Source organism: Limulus polyphemus, unplaced genomic scaffold (genome assembly GCF_000517525.1).
Source record: "Limulus polyphemus unplaced genomic scaffold, Limulus_polyphemus-2.1.2 Scaffold5406, whole genome shotgun sequence".
Lineage (NCBI taxonomy): Eukaryota > Metazoa > Arthropoda > Merostomata > Xiphosura > Limulidae > Limulus > Limulus polyphemus.
This window is the reverse complement of record NW_013671016.1, coordinates 29,497-49,363: the sequence shown is the minus strand read 5'-3', so window position 1 is coordinate 49,363 and position 19,867 is coordinate 29,497. Positions and strand designations below refer to the sequence as shown.

At 32.8% G+C, this 19,867-nt stretch overlaps 1 protein-coding gene and 1 long non-coding RNA gene across 3 annotated transcripts in view; one reads left to right on the top strand and one right to left on the bottom strand.

Moving 5' to 3' along the window:
* Positions 1–5,693: 5,693 nt before the first annotated feature.
* The window catches only part of LOC111089159, an 18,390-nt gene continuing 4,216 nt past the window's right edge, over positions 5,694–19,867 (bottom strand). Inside the window, exons 2-3 of the long non-coding RNA XR_002613482.1 lie at positions 11,579–11,585; positions 5,694–5,704 (exon numbers count right to left, since the gene is read on the bottom strand). This is a non-coding gene — a long non-coding RNA (uncharacterized LOC111089159). The remainder of the gene's footprint in view (positions 5,705–11,578; positions 11,586–19,867) is intronic.
* The window catches only part of LOC106472530 (casein kinase I), a 27,485-nt gene continuing 17,013 nt past the window's right edge, over positions 9,396–19,867 (top strand). For both annotated transcript variants that reach the window (XM_013933183.1, XM_022401099.1), the window contains exons 1-2: positions 9,396–9,573; positions 9,704–9,781. In XM_013933183.1, the coding sequence (XP_013788637.1) occupies positions 9,564–9,573; positions 9,704–9,781 (88 nt within the window). In that variant the 5' untranslated portion in view covers positions 9,396–9,563. The remainder of the gene's footprint in view (positions 9,574–9,703; positions 9,782–19,867) is intronic.

Here is a 19,867-nt window from a genome sequence, read left to right as displayed (position 1 = left end):
ATGAATAATAATAAAACATAGATAAAGTAGAAGCAAAATCTTGGTACATGAATTAAGCCTAATGGACAAAGTTTAGGCCAACAATAAGACAACAATATAATAGAGACAAATGATGCGTTTTAATGGTCCTTTTGTTTATCTGAACTAGCCGGCCTTAATTTTGAAATGATAGACTAAAGAGAGAATGCAGATTTTCAACACCAACTCTTGGGTTAGTCTAATCGAATAATGTGATTTGACCGTCACCCTTACAATGCACCCACGGCTCCAAAGAGCGGAATGTTTTTTGTTATGAAAGTATAAGTAAGTATCTGTTTTTGCCTGGAAAATATGATGCTTATGAAGACAAATGGTGTTTATGACCGAAAAATCGTTACAAGAAACACACATGTGGTCGACCGCGAAAATTGTACATCATATTATGGAAAAGATTGCTGTTTCTAGTGCCTTATGTATTACTGTCTTTACTTTCAACAAAACATACTGTTACAGAAGACGTAGAAGCCCCCCCCCCACAGTGGCACAGTGATATGTCTGCAGACTTACAACGCTAGAAACCGGGTTTCGATATCTGTGGTGGGCAGAGCACAGATAGCCCATTGTGTAGCTTTGTGCTTAACTACAAACAAACAGGACGTAGATATTTACATTTACTCCATCCTGAACTTGATTATAATCCCCGTAACCGTTCCTGGAACTCGGTTACGCTTTTTCAGAACAGTGGTTGAAATGACCATATGACCGGCGAGTGAGAAAACACTCCTGGTCATGAACGATTGAATGATTGTGGTTTACTGGCGCAAAGCTATGGGGCTGTCTGCGCCGGTCATGAACGAAAAATATAACCGAATTATCCGTTGGAGCGCCAAAACGCACCTTAGTGATGCTGGAAAGAAGTGCCGTGCGGGGATATGTCAATAGCGTACGGCTTCACCGGGTAAACTCTAACAGTAGTGGTAATTAATTTCAATTACACTTGCAAACCTATATTATTCACTGCTCTCAGTTGTATATTACGGCGTAAAACGTAACTTACAATTCGTGATTTATTATATCAAAAATAAGTAATTACATCAGCAATATTATTAATAATGCCTCCAATGGCCTTAAGACTGCCTTTAGACTTACGCTGAGCCACTGGTAAACGAGAAATAATAATTAACTACATCAGTAAAAATAATAATACCCCCCCACCACCACCACCACCAGTGGCTCAGCGAAGATTCTTAGCACAGCACAGATAGTCCATTGTGTACCTTAACACTTAACAACAAACAAAATACTACTACTAATACATTTCATGTCAAACTGTTATATAAATGGTATATAAGTGATATGCCATAATAAAGTAATCTATACAATGTCAAAATCTTAGAATAACTTGATAATCCTAAAATTAAACACATATTTTGATATAAGTCCCCGTGTACATTTCCAAACTTACAACGCTAGAATCTGGAGTTCGATTCCCCGAGATGGTCAGTTTTAAGTCTTAACTTTATTTCACGTCCTTTGAACTTTCTAGGTGTTTTAGGCCTATCTTATTAAACCTGTTATCTGAATGTCATCATTAAGATCAGCAGCTTCCTCTGGCTAACATTTAGGTAAAATTATAACAGTAACAAAGAACTAATAAATTTAAGAATGAATTTACAGACTGTTACAAATGTATTTATATATGTGCCTTGGTGGTAGTTAAAGGCTGGTTTATGCAAACATGTATAGATCACAGTTTTCGTCTGGAGCTTGAATTACCTTGACATGTTGACGGAGTTTGCGTGTTTCCATGATCCTGAGAGTTATGCTGGAGGTAACATAACTACTGGCTGCGCCTACCTGACCAGATTGGTCAATGGGTAGAAGTCAGACCAGACAAATAAGTAATCCACTGGTTCTCCAGGTCATTGAAGAGTAATGAAGTAATGGATAAGGCATTCCTTGGAAGTGACTTACAGAAAACATACCCATTTCCTGTGCAAAATCAGTGAGGGCTACCATGTCAAGGATGGGCATGACCAAAGAACTTACTCCAGAAACCACATTTCATAACGTGGAATATAGGAACACTAACAGAAAGACGTCGTGAGTTAGTTGACATCCTAAATCGAGGTAAGATAAAAATTTTGTGCGCCCAAGAAACATGTCAGAAAGGTGCTAAAGCTAAAGAAATTGGAGAAAGATTTAAATTTCTGTACAATGGAATGGTATCAGGAAATAATGCTGCTGGCCTGATAATCTGTAAAAAGTTAAAGAATAGCATCATTTAGGTCAAAGGTGTGACTTACAGGTTCTTGTTGATAATACTTTCTCTGGGCATGGATTATATTATAATAGGGAGCACTTATGCGCCACTAGCACAACGAGGAAAAAGGACAGTTTTGGGAGAAATTGGATGAACTCCTCCAATGCATCAAAAACGGAGAAAGAGAACAATAATGGGAAGTGATCTAACCGGGCTTGTTGGTCATCAGAGAGAAAAGGATTTGAAAGAGTGTGTGATGGACACAGACATGGGATGATTAATGTAAAAGGTAAAATAATCCTGAATCTAGTGATGGCATATGACCATGTAATTGTAAACACATTTTTCACAAAGAACCCAGAACATACGATAACTTACAAGAGCAAAGACTTCAGTAATAAAATTGAATGCATACTAGTTAATAGTAGCAAAATACAATGCGTGAGAAACTGTTAGGTAATTCCTGGAGAGAGCCTCACAACAGAGAATGCTACTGATGAGTATGGACTAGGAGGAAGAAAAGAAAAAGAGGAAAGCTAAAGTTACACCCAAGATCTAGCGGTGGAAGTTAAAAGACCAGAAAAAAGAATACTTCAAAAGAAGGGTGTTGTCACATCTCAATGAGATCGAAGCAAACCCACAAAATACTGAGGAAATGATGAATAAAGTAAAAATAATGATACTTGATAGTGTTAAAGAAATACTAGGATATTTGAAAGGAGGCATGCACGTATTGATAAGGAAACGTGGTGATGAAGTGTCAATGTCCAAAATATCAGCAAAGAAAAGTTTATACAAAAAGTGGCAAAAAATCGAAAAATGCCAAAGATCTTGTGGCATTTAGGGAAGTGAAGAAAGAGGTGTTATCAGTGAAAAGGCTCAAATGCAAATGAGGTCGGTAATAAACTGGAAACCAGAGAAGGATAGAATATGAGTTACAAGTTAGCAAAATCTAGAAATCAAGAAACAAAGGATATTACTAAAGTTAAAATGGTTAAGAACATAAATGGACAAATGACATGTGATGAAGAGTGGATAAAAGAGATATGAAGTGAACACATCAGTCAATTACTCAATGAAGAATATCAAAGGAGACGTGTTCTCAGGGACATAAAAATTTTGGATTTATATAGCAGATCAGAAAAGGGAAATATAAGAAGAACTAGACAAAAATTAAAATAGAAAAGGCAGTTGGTCCAGATGGAACCACAATTGAAAATTTCAGAAAAGTATATCAGTCTCATTATTGACATGTATAAAGATTGTCGAACACCTGTAGGTAACCCAAAGGACTTTCTAATAGCAGTGACAGTGCACCAAGGATCCACTTTGACTCCCTACTTATTCATTGTTGTGCTCGATACATTGATAGAAGATATCCAAGAACAAGCACCATGGACTATGGTGTATGCAAATGATGTGGTTATATGTAGTAAAAGCCAACGAGAATTAGAAGAAAAGATAAGCTAATAGAAGGAATATCTAGAGAGAGGAGGTTGGAAATTAAATACTGCAAAAACCGAGTTCATGGAACGTAGTTTTTGTCATGATGCACAAAACGGTAGAACCATTAATATTCTTGGAGAAGCTATAGAACAATCACAAAAACCAAATAGCTAGGATCGATAATTCAGCGTGAGGGACACAGCGTAAGGAAGACAGGAAAGACAGGATAACCAGAGGGTGTATAAAATGACATGAAGTATCTGGAGTCATATGCGACCAAAATATGCCTGTGAAATTAAAAGGAATGATGTACAAAACATTGGTTCAAACAGCCATTATGTATAGGAGTGAATGTTAGCCAATAAGGAAAAACTTGTGCAAACGTTATATATGACAGAGATGAGAATGTTGTAGTAGATGTGTGGAGTTACCAGGGAAGACAGAATTCGCAATACATACATCAAGAAAGTGTAGGTGTGAAAGCCATAACAGAAAATATACAAGAAAGTAGCCTCATATGGTATGAACACATCATGCACAGATCAGGTGAGTACATTGGTAATGTAGTTAGGTCGATAGAAATTGAGGGCAAACGACCCCCCCCCAAAAAAAAAGAAATGATTTAACATCATAAAAGAGGGCATGAAAAATGTGCTGTTGAAAAAGAAGATGCTGTGATGGATTGGAACAAATGGAAGCAGAAGACTTGTAAAGTGGGCCCACAATCAACTAGGATAAATGCTGAGATGATGATGGTGATGGCATATGGATCACAGTTATCAATAGGAAAATTAGATAGCTAACCAAAGATTACTTATAGATTGCTGATTAAATGCCAATATCATAATTTTATTATTTTTAGCTTATTAATAACAGTTCACTTGTTACGTACTCCTGGTCTTGTTATGACGTTTTTGGGTTGTATACTACTTTTTCGTGTGTGTTAGATTGTATTAGGTACACATCATATTGTTGCAACATATTCTATCATTGGGTGAATTTTTGGGGATTATTTGGTGAATACGTTTGTTTGTTTATTTTTTTTAATTAAGCACAAAGCTGCACAATGGGCTATCTATGCTCTGCCCACCACGGGGGGGGGGGCTGGTGAATAAGACGTAAATTAATTCCTAATAGCCCTGGTATGAGTATTTCACTTATTGATAGTATGTGACTACCCTCCTTATTGTCACTGGAGGTACAACCTCTGGTGTAGAAATTGTCATATAGTGCACTGGGATTTTCTGGTTATAGATTGTGAAACTGTATGAAGGTAGCCTAACATCATATCCGCGACTACATGAAGCCAACTCCTAATATGCACTCTTCCTTGATGTTGATTACCAACATTTTATGAGGTCTGAGAATGTTTCCTACAGTAAGGGTAACATTAAATATTCTCTTGCTGGAACTTTATGTCAACTTGCTGTTTGCTTCAATACATCTTTATTTATTTCTAGATGCTCTTTCCGCTTTTCATTACCAAATCAGGCCGAACTATTGTACCTGTAAAACCATAATCGACTAACATACTGCAAGACTTCACGTCAGTATTAGTTACTTTAAATAAGAGCTTCTTATGTCATTTGGAACAAATAAAGTATTCTCAGCTGAACTATGCCCCATATGTCTGGCTAATTTATGTGTTTATGATGTCTGGTTAGCTCATTTGCTCTGGTTTGTTTCTGAATCCCACCCTTAAGGTATTGCCTCCTGGGTGTACTAACAGCTGTATTTTTCACATTTTCGACTATAATGACCATGTTCCAGGCACTTATAACAGTTATGTCTATACAGTGCCTTGCAAAAGTATTCACCCCTACCAATAATGTCACATTTTGATGAAATACAAATAATGTGAACAATATTTTCAATGAACTTGTTTGTATTCAAAACTCTAATGATCAAACTTAACACTGTTGTGTGAAGAAATTTAAATGTTAGCAAAACCTGCAAAGAAAATATATAAATTGAAATTTACTGATTGTATAGGTATTCACCCCCCCTAAGTAGGTACTTGGTTGAAACACCTTCGCTAGTAATTACTGCTGTGCGTCTTTTTGGATCGATCTCTATCAGCTTGCACAATGGGGTGGTGTCATTTTTGCCCATTCTTCCTGGCAAAATTGCTCCAATTCTGACAAGTTCATTGGCATAAATTTTCTATTGTATTCAAGTCTGGACTTTGACTAAGCTACTCCAGGACATTCAATTCTTTCTTTTGACACCACTCACGTGTGGCTTTGGTCTTGTGCTTAGGGTCTTTGTCCTGATGAAATGTGAATTTTCGACTCAGTTTTAGATTCTTGGTTGACTCAGGCAGGTTTTCCTCTAGGATTCGCTTGTACTTTGCACCACCCATCTTCCCATCAATCCTGACAAGGTTTCCAGTCCCTGCTGATGAGAAGCATACCCATAAGATGATGCTGCCACCACCATACTTGACAGTTGGGATGGTGTTGACTGGGGTGATGTGCTGTGTTGGTCTTGCGTCATACATAATGCTTTAAATTAAGACAAAAAAAAACTCAATTTTTATCTCGTCTGACCACAAAACGTTCTGCCACATGTCTACAGTATCATTTACATGCTTCGTCGCAAACTCCATACGAGATTTAAGATTACTCTTTTTCAGTAATGGCTTCTTTCTTTCCACTAGCCCATACAGGTTAGCTTTGTATAGGAACCGGGATATTGTCGATGTATGAACACTGACTCCCATCTCAGACATGGAACTTGCAAATCTTTCAAAGTCACTGTTGTCTTCACGGTAGCATCTGTGACCAGTTTCCTGCTTGCCCTGCTGCTTAGTTTGTAAGGGCGGCCTGATCTGGGTAGTGACTGGGTGGTATGAAGCACATTCCATTTTTAATGATGGACTTCGCCGTACTCAAAGTGATAGTCAGCGACTTTGAAATTTTCTTGTAACCTTCTACTTATATGTGCTTCTCTACCACTTTATCCCTGACTTGTTTGAAAAGCTCCTTGGTTTTCATGGTTGGTTTGTCGTATCATTGTGTGAGTTGTGGTTTGATCAGATGCATTTACTCTGAAGTCAAGTTAGACCACTTTGATTACACACAGACAGAGACCATTAAACGAATTTTGTGACCTTTCAAACTAATATTTTGCAATTGAGAATATTCTAATTTTCTTTGAAAATCTAACTTACTTACATAATATCAGCGTTTTTTGTTGTTGTCTTTTGCCTTTTTTTAGCTTTCTCAGTTTGGAGTAGATTGTGTAGATTCTAAGTATAAAGTCCCATTTGAAAGTTTCATGATTGCAAACTCAGGCGGCAACAAAATGTGGAAATTTTACAGGGGGTGAATACTTTTACAAGGCACTGTATGTATGTATAAAGCTGTTAAAATCTCCGGTCATATGACTTCTTTGTTACATACTATATAACCATATATATATATATATATATAACTATATATATATTCCTGTAACTATGTAAACTACTTCTGCCCGATAATGCCGAAATGTTGTAATTATGTTAAACTTGTGATAAAGTGTTCTTCATTACCAAGCCATCTTCAAACTTTATGTCCTCCAGTGGCACAGTGGTATGTCTGCGGACTTACAACGATAATTACCAGGTTTCGATACCATATGGTGGGTAGAGCACAGATAGCCCAATGTGTAGCTTTGTACTTAATTATAAACAAATTATAATTAAACTTTATTGTTCAAAAGTGGGTTCCTCCTCTTCAGATTTGATTACGCTTTCTGTTTGTTTGTAATAATGAATATTTCCTTCATTTATTCACATTTTCCTGGTTTCATTATTTTACACTTAAAGAAATTCAGTCAAGATACTAATACAGATTACTTTCCATATTTCTTTATCGAACTTGCTGATACTAGAGGAATTACCTGTTTGATACTTGTTAGGAAATTAGTTTTACCTTAAAATACCGCAACCAATACAACAATACTCAAGTTGACTCAACATTGATAAAAATTACAATTATTTGAACATTATCAATTTGTTATTTTTTTTTCTGAAAAGAAAGGGGAAAGAGGCATATCATCAACAAGACTAACCTTAACTATAACGCAAAATAAATTATTTAGAAATGAAAATATAAAATAAATGGAGGATTTTTATTAGCGAACAAATATTGTTATATATTTTTTTTATTAGTAGCCGAAAGATCTAAGCAAATATTACGTTCTGAAAGTGGTTTGTTTTAATGATATAATTTTACACTTACTATGGGTCCGACAAGTGGTTAGGGCGCTCGACTTGCAATCTGAGAGTCGCGGGTTCGAATCCCCGTCCCACCAAACATTCTCGCCCTTTTCAGCCGTGGTGACGGTCAATCCCACTTTTCATTGGTAAAAGAGTAGCCCAAGAGTTGGCGGTGGGTGGTGCTGCCTTTCCTCTGGTCTTCGACTACTAAATTAGGGACGGCTGCGCAGATAGACTTCGTGTAGCTTTGCGCGAAATTCTAAACAAACCAAACCACTGTCTACGACGAAAATTTTGTCAGAGTATTTAGATTATGAATTCATTATCCGCTTGTCTGGTGAGATAAATATTCAACCCTGAAGAACATTTTTGAATCATAACTTAGATAATAAATAACTAAGATATATTTTCTGATTTTGTATAATTTTTCATATATTACATTACAGATATATATAAATATATATATACACACACATATACATCGTATTTTGAAATACCTCTAAGCTAATAGGGTAATATATATTTATAAATAATATGTTTTTAAATCGTGTTTTGTTGTTAAGCTCAAAGCTACACAATGGGCTGGCTATCTGCGCTATGCCCATCAAATGTATTGAAACCAGTTTAGTTACTGCTGAGTCAATGGGGGTTCAAAAGGCTTTAGTTTGTTTGTTTTAGAGCAGTGCTACATTGAGCTATCTGCTGTGATCATTGCACGGAACTGAGCCCCGGATTTTAGCGTTGTAAGTTCGTTGGCTTACCGCTGTCCCACTGAGGGGCAGGCTTAAAAGGCACTAACAGATTATAATGAAGTAAGATTGAATTTAAAACCAACATGACAAAAGCATTGCCATAATAAGTAATTCTACCTGATGGAGAGCTCTTCAAAAATCTGAAAAATTTCCATTTTACGTTAACACCATACTTATAGCATTTTGTCTTCTGCTATTTCTGTTGCACAGCAAATAGAGCACTTCAGCTGATGACTGCAAAATTAAAGAAACAAGAATGTAAAATTAAACAACTTGGTAATTGTGACTATTAATAAATACATTTTTGTTAAACTTATTATTATAGCAATGAACCTTTGATCTGTTTATCCTAGTTATGAGTGTAACTTTGTTACTAGCATAATATAATGAGACAATAATTATGAGTCATGCGAAGTCAACTGTTGACTTAATACATGCAGCTAGAGGTCTTTGTTCTATCATGCCTGCGCACTAATCCATTTAAGCTTAATAGTAATTGAAATCAACAATATCGAGCAGTATTTTTGCATACATGTTTATATGCATGTATATATTGTACATGTAAACCTTTTCACATTGACATACATCAGATATTGCACATATTCATTTTGTATGTATGTATAAGCTTAACTTAAATGTGTACTTAAGAAAATAACTCAGAGTCTGATTGTCAAAATAACGCCATCTGCCGCAGAGGGTGGAGTCAATTTCGCGATCCGGGTATCTCTTTCTCAGGGCCTATGCTACCGCGCAGGCGCATGTATGATGTATTATGTTTACTAGATGTTCGCAGTTATGAGGGGACTAAAAAATCAAATTAATCAGGGTATTATATCTTTCAAAAACGAATAGTTTTTTACTTCGATCAAATTAGAAGACCTCTTCATTATTTGAAACAAATTTCTTACCAGAAAACGCCTCTATGAAAGGAGGTATTAATATTTAAATATATTAACTCTCTGTATCTATTTTCAAGATGGCGGTATAAGAACAATTGAATTGTTTCGTTAAAAATATATTTTTTAAATAAAAATTAATACGGGTTTGTGATATTTGTTTCAGCTATGGAATTAAGAGTTGGGAATAAGTATCGGCTTGGGAGGAAAATTGGTAGCGGATCCTTTGGTGATATTTACCTTGGTAAGTTTGAACTTTTTTAGTATCTTAACACTAACACTGATGGCAGTGATAATGTGATGTGATTATGAGTCACTCGGTCAGCGAACCTAAATAAGAGTAAGATATAATGTCACATAATTAGAGTGGTATCGATGGTACTGACGCTTATGATAGTTTCTGAAGATGTGAATTAGTTTGATTTGTTTAAGAAGGTTCTCGAAAGACCTGGTGCTTCGTTAAGTTAGCAACTTAGTGCAAACTTCGCACCACTATTTCACTTTCACTGTTTCAGTCTTCACCAATAGGCAATACCATTTTCTTTGTAAGATAGCAAACCTCTCATTTTTCCTTATAATAATTTTATTTAAAAATAAATATAGTGAAAAATGTAAGTCATCACAAACTTAAATGAAGATATCCGTGACTGAAAAATTTACATTATGAAATAAAGTATATAATTTCCTTAATGAAAAGTTGTTCATAAAATGTTTTAAAATACTGTTACTATTAGTATTATAAATAAATAATTGATACAGTAAGTTTATTCTTGAGCCCAAAAAATGTGGAATGTTCTTATTGTTTTCGAGCTATATCTTTTACATTTGGTGTTAAGGTTGATACCCATTATAAATGCTAATTGTAAAAGACACTAGATGTGATTTTTTGTATTGAGTAATGAGATAATTAGAAAATGTTTTTCAGTACTTATACACATATAATACTAATAATAATGGAGAAACTTTCATTGCTTTGGTATTGTGAAAAGGGTGAACAATCTGAAAGTCAGAATTATACTTAAAGCCTTCAGCTGAAGTTTACTTGACAAAATCGTACCTGTATTGATGTTTATTTAAAAGTCTTGTGTTTACAAGTAGGAAATGTACTGCTATTTTTAAGACTTGGATGAATGCTATGTTTATTTTTAGTGTATTTATTACATAAATAGATACCAGTGTGTTAGAACAAGTATAAAGAGAGGTTACCAAATTAGTTAAAGGTTTCCAAGCTATTTGTATTATTATATTATGTGATTTAAATTTAAAATACATTGAATATTGAGTGTGATTTTTGCAGTAGGATAGTAAGTATAAGTTTTGGGTTAGGTCTACCCATGTTCTTAAGTAAAACTATTTCTCTGTTATCAGTTTTAACTTTAGACTATTTTGCTTGAAGATGTGCATATTTTGGTTTCATTTATTGTGTAACTAATTTTTTGGTGGGTGAGAACATAAATGGCTCTATTTGTATGGTTAATAAAAGTTGTCATATTTGGGTGTAATGGGAGTGAAATCTATCAGTGCAGGTGTGAAAAAATGCATATTGCAGTTTACAAGTTTTTTTTTATATATATACAAACTAAGCTACACGTATTTAATAATTACCTGCTTGTTGTAATGAAAAATGCATATTTCATCAAACTTGCAGTATTTTTATACAAATTAAACTACCCAATTATAAATACACACATTGAGAAAGAAGCTAGCTGTCAACAGAATGTGGGTAAAGTTCATCTTTAGAACTGGACAATCAATTCAATATTATTGATTACCCATAAGCATTGATCACATTGATTAATTTCATGTAAAATTAATTAGCTAAAATTATACTTTAAATCTTTCATTGTAGAATGACAACAGATTATAACACGAAAATATAAATGTTTAAACTAAATAGCTTAAATCTCATAACATTATACATATATATATATATCATTTTTATAATATTGACCTTTCAGCCGTGCCTGGTTAACAATACAGAAGTTACAATGGCGTGACACGTGTGCAGTCATGTTACCATATCCAATAATATAAAACTGACCTTTAGTCTTTACAAAGTGACCTGTCTTGGCTGTGTTTTAGAAGACTAGTATTTTGTAAAATACAGTCACATTTCAGTTATTTTACATTATGTATATGTATAGATTATTACTATTTGGATATATGCTCTTAAACTTATTTTTCTTAAAATATAGAACAGTAAATAAAGAAGTAAAGCAAACAATTATATCTTCTAGTTATGACCTTTGTACTTGGTTGCTGCTTGACATAGGTTGCCAAGCTTTTTAAAACTTTGCACGTGGAAGATATGAAACAAAATAAGTTTTGTTAGTTTTATATATACAGTTGAATAACCAAAAAATTATAAACTACTATATCAATAGCATAGAATTCCACTAAAATTTATTAAGCATAGTAACTAAGCTGTACTTGGGTCTAAAAAAATGAAATTTTGAGCAGACTAAAGACACAAACTACCTCCTTGAAATATTGGTTCGAAAGAAAGAGATGGTGTACTAACACATAAAAATGGCTGAGAAAGTCACTAGGGGGACATTCTGACCTTTCGATTGGTTATGTCATATATAGAAAGTGTATATAAGGGAGCATTTCCCAAAATTGAAAGAGGTTGATGGGGTACCACTGTGTTTGATTTATTACATGAGCAATATCTAGCAAATAGAAAAGATAAGAGGTTCTTATTTTATATTCTAGCTAGTCAATATCGGTAATTTGAGTTCCTAATTCATACAAAATTACAGACTTAGTATTTTGACATCACAAACATCTAATTTGAACCAATGCTGCATTTAACATACCACATGACACAAAAATCAGTGTTTAATTGTGTTTTTTTAGTATTTAATTTTAAATTAAAAAATTGAGTAATGTATAATAATAAAACAATTATAATCTACAGTTTGATACCAAACTTACTGAAATAAGTTTATGAAATAGTAGTTCAATATAATTTTGAATGCGAGTCAACAAATGCGATGACATGGCCTCTCACCCATGACCCGTCTGTAAAGGGTTAATTAATGTCATGAAAATAATCCACTAATCAAAATTAGTGCTTCTGATGATAACTATTTGTTATTATTGTGACTATCCATGCCTGATATGAGAACAATTGATTAGTTGAATATAACCAACTAATAAGCCCAACGATTAATCTATTAGCCAGTTACCCTAATGTTCTTCTCTATTCATTATGTCATAAATTCATTGCTTTGATCAACTTTAATGACATCTTGTTAGACTCGTTATCATCAAAGATCACTGAGGACCTTATTGTAAGTATACATGTGTATACTTGCATGAAACAAAATGTCCTTTAGTAAGATATCTGGTGGTAGTTTTATATTTCCGGGTGTTTAGGTCATATTTTTAGTACTTTGAATTAAGTTACTGTTTGATTCTGTTAAATGTCAAAGGGTATTGTATTAATTGAATTGTTTCTGTTGATTCTTACAGACTAACTTGTATATTAAATTTTTACTTAACATTAAAAGTGTACAAGGAAGATATATACCTACATGTAAGTTGGTGAATGTCATTTCTTTTTCTCTCTGCTTGGGCCCAATTTGGCCAGTAGGTGGAGGTATTCTTGGGAAAAAAAAGAAATTCTAAAAGATTAATAACCTTATTTATAAAAAAAAAAACGTACCTACTATTAAAACATCATGTTTTAACTTGCAATGTTTTCCCACTGTTTTTTTTTTTTAATAGAGACAGTGTATAATTTTATATTATGTAAGTTGAACATTTAAATGAGTAAAATAAATATAATAACTATTACACAGTATCATCCTCATTGTTAGTACAGTTCTGTCATCCAGATCCAACAGTGTTGCTGTTGTAAACACTAGGCACTTGATTTCATATGCTTCATTTACCACAAACATTCAGTGCATATTTCGAGCTATTAAGTTAAAATGGTAATTGTTTTATTTAATCTGAAATAAGATGTACATATACTTCCCCTTGTAATTAATAGGTTATAGGTCTGTGTCTTGAAGTTTGTTTTTTTGTGAATCAGTAGACCTGTTCTCTACCTCTATCCTCTGAGTTTCTTAGCATAACACTGAAATAGTATTTGCTTAAACAATTAATATGAAATAGTAAAGTGTTAAGAAAATAAAACTTTTAATGTAGAATTAATAACAGCCTTTTAATCTTGATTATGCTCTGCCTATTATAGGACTTCTAGCTAGCAAGTAAAATTTTAGTGTATGACAAATTCAATCAAAGATTGAAGCATTATTGTTTTAAAATGATCAAATTTGCTGTGGGTTGAACTTTGCATGTCAATAATGTGATAATTGTTTGTAGTTCAGTCCTATATATTTCATGATATCTGAGAATTTAGACAAGCTGGGCAATTAACTAAATTAATTATTAGTGTAACAAAAAGTAAAAAAAAAATCAATATTCTTGACGAGTGATAAGAAGGCAAAAGATAAAAAACACTATTAACACTTTACTGGAAGTCTAGATAAGTCTCAACCTGTTACTGTTGTATGTCAAGTGGTGCAATGAAATGCTAGCTTTTGATGTGCTCATGTTTTCATTTCACCTAAAACAGTTGAGTAAATAAAAAATCACTTATCGCAAAGTTTCTTTGAACTGATATATTCACTTGTGTGTACACAAAGTAAGAAAAAAAATGCAATGAGTTTTGATAGTCTGCACTGTAAATGGTCTAGATACAATAGAAAATATCACCAAATGCACAGTTGGCTAACAGTTTAAGGTAACATATTTGTATTTGGAAAGTTATAAGAAAGAATATAAATTAAATGTCAGTTTTAAAGGAGCAGGTACAAGGTTGAGCAAATTTTCTTAATTTGAGGTATTATGGTAAATAGTATGAGTAGCTTTGTAATTTATACATCCCTTTAGGGTTTGTAATTATTATTACATAAATATCCTTCACATGCTAGATGTTAGGGCAATGAAACATCTTTTTAATTGTTCAGTTACTTTCTATAAGCTTGTGCCCCACCCCCTTTTAAAAAAGAGGCTGCTTAGAATAGCAGATCTATGTCAATGTCAAGACAAAAGCCACAAATACAGAAATTTAACAATCATGTCTAATCATTGTCTATAATAAGTCTAATGTAAAAAAGTAGTAGCTGTGTTTTTAATACCCACTAAAATTGTCGTATATCAAAAGTAACCTTAGATAAAAGCAAGAATTTTTAGCACTAGTGATTGATATGGAATTCTAATTAAACTATTTTCTTATAATGGGCTTTAAATAATGTCATGTACATGTGAAAAAGAAAGGTAACAAAGCTGTGATAATTGCAAAAACATAAAAAATTGTTACAAATGGTGTTGAGTTGTTTGTGGAGTATGCAGCTAAACAGAAAATTTATAAAATTAGAAACATTATTTAAATTCTTTTATACTATCATGATTAGTGTTTTTTGGAAGATATTAAATTACAAGCATATTCTAACAGGACTCAAACCTAAGCGTCTTTAGATCAAAGAGAGTTGATAAAGAAAAATCATGGTTCTACTAAAACTGGATGCAGAAAGCTTTGATCACAAGAGTTGATTAATGTGAATAAGCTTCCAAATAACAACAACAGTTACTAGGGTGTAATTATTGTAACACAGGTCTGCAACAAGTAATGTATTGTAACATGAACTTTTTGAAATATGGAAACTGGATAAGAAATGGCAATATAAAAACTAACTATAAACTTTTATGGAGTACATCTTTTATACACAGAAAAGTTCATATAAGCTGTTGAATGCCTCAACAAAAACTTTAAGAATATATGCCACGTAACAAATTAGCACTAAGGAATTAACCCTTTCGATAGGGGTCAGAGGTGAAAGGCCATGTTGTCTTGATTGTTGACTCATATTCAAAATTTTATTGAACTACTATTTCATGAATTTATGTCAATAAGTTTGGTATCAAACTAGATTATAATTCAAATTTTAGAACTATACATTACTCAAATTGTTAATTTAAAAGTAATTATTAAAAAACACAGATAAACATTGATTTTTGGATGTCACATGGTATGTTGAATGCAGCACTGGTTCAGATTAGATGTTTGTTAAGTCAAAATACTAAGTCTATAGTTTCATACGAATTAGAAACTCAAATTACAGATATTGACAAGGTAGAATATAAAATAAGGTCTTATCTATTCTGTTTGCTAAGATATTGCTCATATAATAAATCAAACATAGTGGCATCCTGCTCACCTCCTTCCATTTTTGTAAACACTTGCTTCTATAAATGACATGAATAACCAATCGGAAGCTCAGAATATCCCCCTAGTAGTTTTCTAAGCCTTTCTAACGTACTTAGCATCATTTCTTTCTTTTTAAATCAAGATTTCAATGAGGTAGGTTGTGTCTTTAGTCTGATTGAAATTGCATTTTTGTAGACCCAAATACAGCTAAGTTACTAAGCTTGATAAATTATAGTGGAATTCTGTGATACTGATATAGTAATTTATGATTTTTTGGTTATTCAACTGTATATATAAAAACCTAAAAAATTTTGTTTCATATCTTCCGCGTGCAAAATTTTAAAAAGCTTGGCAACCGAGTACAAAGGTCATAACTAGAAGAGATAATTGTGTGCTTTTCTTCTTTATTTACTGTTCTATATTTTAGGAAAAATAACTTTAAGAACTTATTTTAAAATAGCAATAATCTATATACATATATATAATGTATAATAATTGAAATGTGACTGTATTTTACAAAATTCTAGTCGACTAAAACACAGCCAAAACAAGTAACTTTGTACAAACTAAAGTTCACCTTTATGTTATTTGATATGGTAACATGAGTGCACGTGAGCCACGTCATTGTAACTTCTGTATTGTTAGCTAGGCACCAGTGAAAGGTCAATATAATAAGAATAATAGATATTTATATAAATGTATGATGTTATGAGATATAAGCTATTTTGTCTAAACATTTATGTTTATTTCCTAATTTTTTATGATGGTTGTGAGATTGGTCAAATTTACTGAACCCGTACAGAGATTGGTTACTGAAAATAACAGATAAAATATAAATTTTTTCTTAAGAAATGATTGATAACTATTTGGACATTATAAAGATTTTGCATGTGAAATTTTGAAATTTTCTGTTGTATAAAAGTATTTTTAATGTTAAGATCAAAATTGTGTTGCATGATAAATGGGCAAGATGTGAAAAGAAAAAAAGGCATGAGAGAAACATTGCTTTACAAACCTTAAGACTTAAAAAAATTAGATATTTTGTGTATGAAAGCATTGTAATGTTTATTGATAAACTGGCAAATTTCGTTAACATTTGTTTACTAATTTAAAAGTTATAGCATGAAAACTAACAAGCACGAAATGATTACGTGGTCAGTCCAAGGGACCAAGCCCAGGTCGAAAGAGTTAACTCGATTAATCATTTATTTATGAACATTGGTTACACTAAATAATATCATAAAAATATCAGATAATTGAAGTTGGTGTTTCTAATTATTAATCTTTTTATTAATCCAACTATCCAGAATATTGCTGTTATGATTTGTCATTATATTTTCAGTTCAAGTTTGTTCAGGTTAATGCTGTGTGCATTGGTGAGGGTCAAAGTGCATGTACCACAACCTGTTACAGAGTGCCTTTCAACATGGTATTACGTATTTAATGTTAGTTATCAACTACTCATTTTACCCTACTTTGCTGATTTAGTGGCAGTTTATGGTAGAGGAGAGTAAATACCAGACACAATATACAGGGATAATGAAAAAAACTGTAAATATGCATTTCGTGGTTTTTAGTGCTTATACAAATGTAATGTGCAAAACTATGTACAATAGACTTGTACATTGTACTAAACGCTGCCACATTTCATGTAGATCCATATAGTAAATTTAGAACTATTGTCAAAATTCCTTTTGCTATGGAGAGTAGGTCCAGTAGACTGACCACTCCTGTACATATTTGTATTAAGAGTGAGCTGGTATTGGGCAGTGACTGTTTTGTGTGGTGACTGGTAAAATAATTAGTAATTGGTCACTCTGACCAGTAGTTGTTTTTCCTAGCATGAAGTCTGGGTTTCATTTGTTCATAAGTAAACTTTGTGTGCCACCAATGTGCCTGATTTGGTATTACTCATAAGTTGGGCTATTTAGCATAAGTGTTTACTCATTATTATACCATGAGAATTAGAAGTAACTGACACAAAACTTGCCTGTGGTTATAAAATTATTGTGAAAGAGCACATTTAATTAAATTTTGATGCTTTGGATTTTATATATTTTTGACCAGTGAACGTTCGGTGACCATAATTGGCCCAATTAACCACCTGTTTTTGCTCTTCTTACGTTGTCTTTTGGTTTGTATAACATAAAAAAATTTAAATTATCTATAATATAGTATTTACACATTGACTTTATTGCACATATATTGTCATTCAAAGTTACTTGGATTTGGTATTTCAAAATAAGAAGGATTATGTCTGTTCACTAGTTTGTTTAACAACATTGTGATATATGAGGTTTTTCTAGCTTATCAAGGTAATGCTGCTTAGTTCTAATATTGAGGCTACTTAGCATTTCCGCAGTATTTGAAGTGACTTCATGGAAGACTGTTGTGCTGAATAAGATTATCTCTGTCATGTATTTAAAAGCAAAATTTTACTGGAAACATTTAGTAGTGACTAATGATCATTATTGTTTAGTTATAATTATGCATTGTGATGTTTTTGATATGTCTTATCTGTCACTGGGTATGAGTTTGAATAGCCTTGGTATTTTATTTTGTTGAAGCTAAATACTCTATAGAAAGTGCACCTCTAATTTGAAAGAATTTCATCCAGTATTTTTTTTTGCAATGCAATAAAAAAACATGTAGAAGTTTTTTTAAGGTTCTACTCTGAAATATTTCTAATTTAAGGCCTGTTTTTCTCTAGATGGATGATTGTTATATGCTAAGACAGTTTATTTTATTATTCTGATAATTTTCTTGATCACCCACAGTAATTTAGCAACATCATAATTATGTGCTGTACTAAAAAAATCTGATAAATTTCTAAACTTGAAGAAAAATGTGTGCATGTTGGATATTTTAACAATTGAATTATGTAAAAGTTAAAACAATTTTCATATTAATAAAAATAATGAGTTTGTATTTTTGAAGTTTTAGTTAAATTGGAAACAGTTAATTTAAATACTCTATACCAGGGGTTCCCAAACTTTTCAGAATCGTGACCCACTATTTATGACCACAGCTTATGGCGACCCACTCAAATTTACTGGGCAAAAACATATGAAAGAATATAAAAAATATTATTTATTCATATTCACGTATTTCAATTACATTTAAAAATACTCGCGTATTTTCAATAACATTTCCAGAACTTATAAATGCTATCTAATTGATTAATAATGAGGCGTGTGTGAAGGATGTGCTTGTTTCTTGTTACTGTCAAGAATGGCATTGACATCAACATCAATGTGGGTTAGTTTCAGGCGTAAGGAATTTGACGACAAATTCCGAAATAAACTTCAAGAAGTTGGATTTTCAGCAATGGTAGGAATCAAAAAATCTTCATATCATTGTCTCGGTACTTCTCCCTTTTTCAAAGCTTCAGTGGAAAGGATTGGGTATGGTTTTCAAACAGACACCCAGAACTGTATCAGTTTTCTGCTGTTAAAGTTCATTTCTAATGAAGCGTCCTCAGATAAATCAAAAAGTTCTTCCTCAGCTTTTGTCGATATCCCACTCGTTATGTCAGGCTGAAAGGGGTTCATAATCCATTTTTTCTCTTGGATATTTTTCATTTCTTCAAGGAAATAAAACTCAAAACTCTCTTTCAGCTTATTAAAGTGTTCAGATATCTCAATGATTATATCGTCATCAACTTTTGCTTCATTCTCCATTACAAAGGTTTGAAATGTTTCAAAACAGTCATAATTTCGGTTGTCAATACAGTTTTTCCATAGAACAAGTTTTTTCATGAAACCTCGAATTTTCTCATGAACTGCAAATATACTGATACCTTCTGCTCCTTGCAAGTACAAATTCAGTTCGTTTAGTTTTGAAAAAATATCTGCCAAACACGTGAGCCTCAGAACAAATTCCTCGTTGCGCAAATATCTCGCAAAATCGCTTTTACCTTCCAGAAATATAGCAACTTCTTCGCGGAGTTCTGTAAGTCTTGTTAGCACTTTACCCCTCGAGAGCCAACGTACTTCTGTGTGCAGAAGTGATTTATGATTGCTTCCCATTTCTTCACACAACTTCTCAAATAAGAGCGATTGCAATGGCTTTGACTTTATTAAGTTCACTATTTTAATGGAAGTGTTC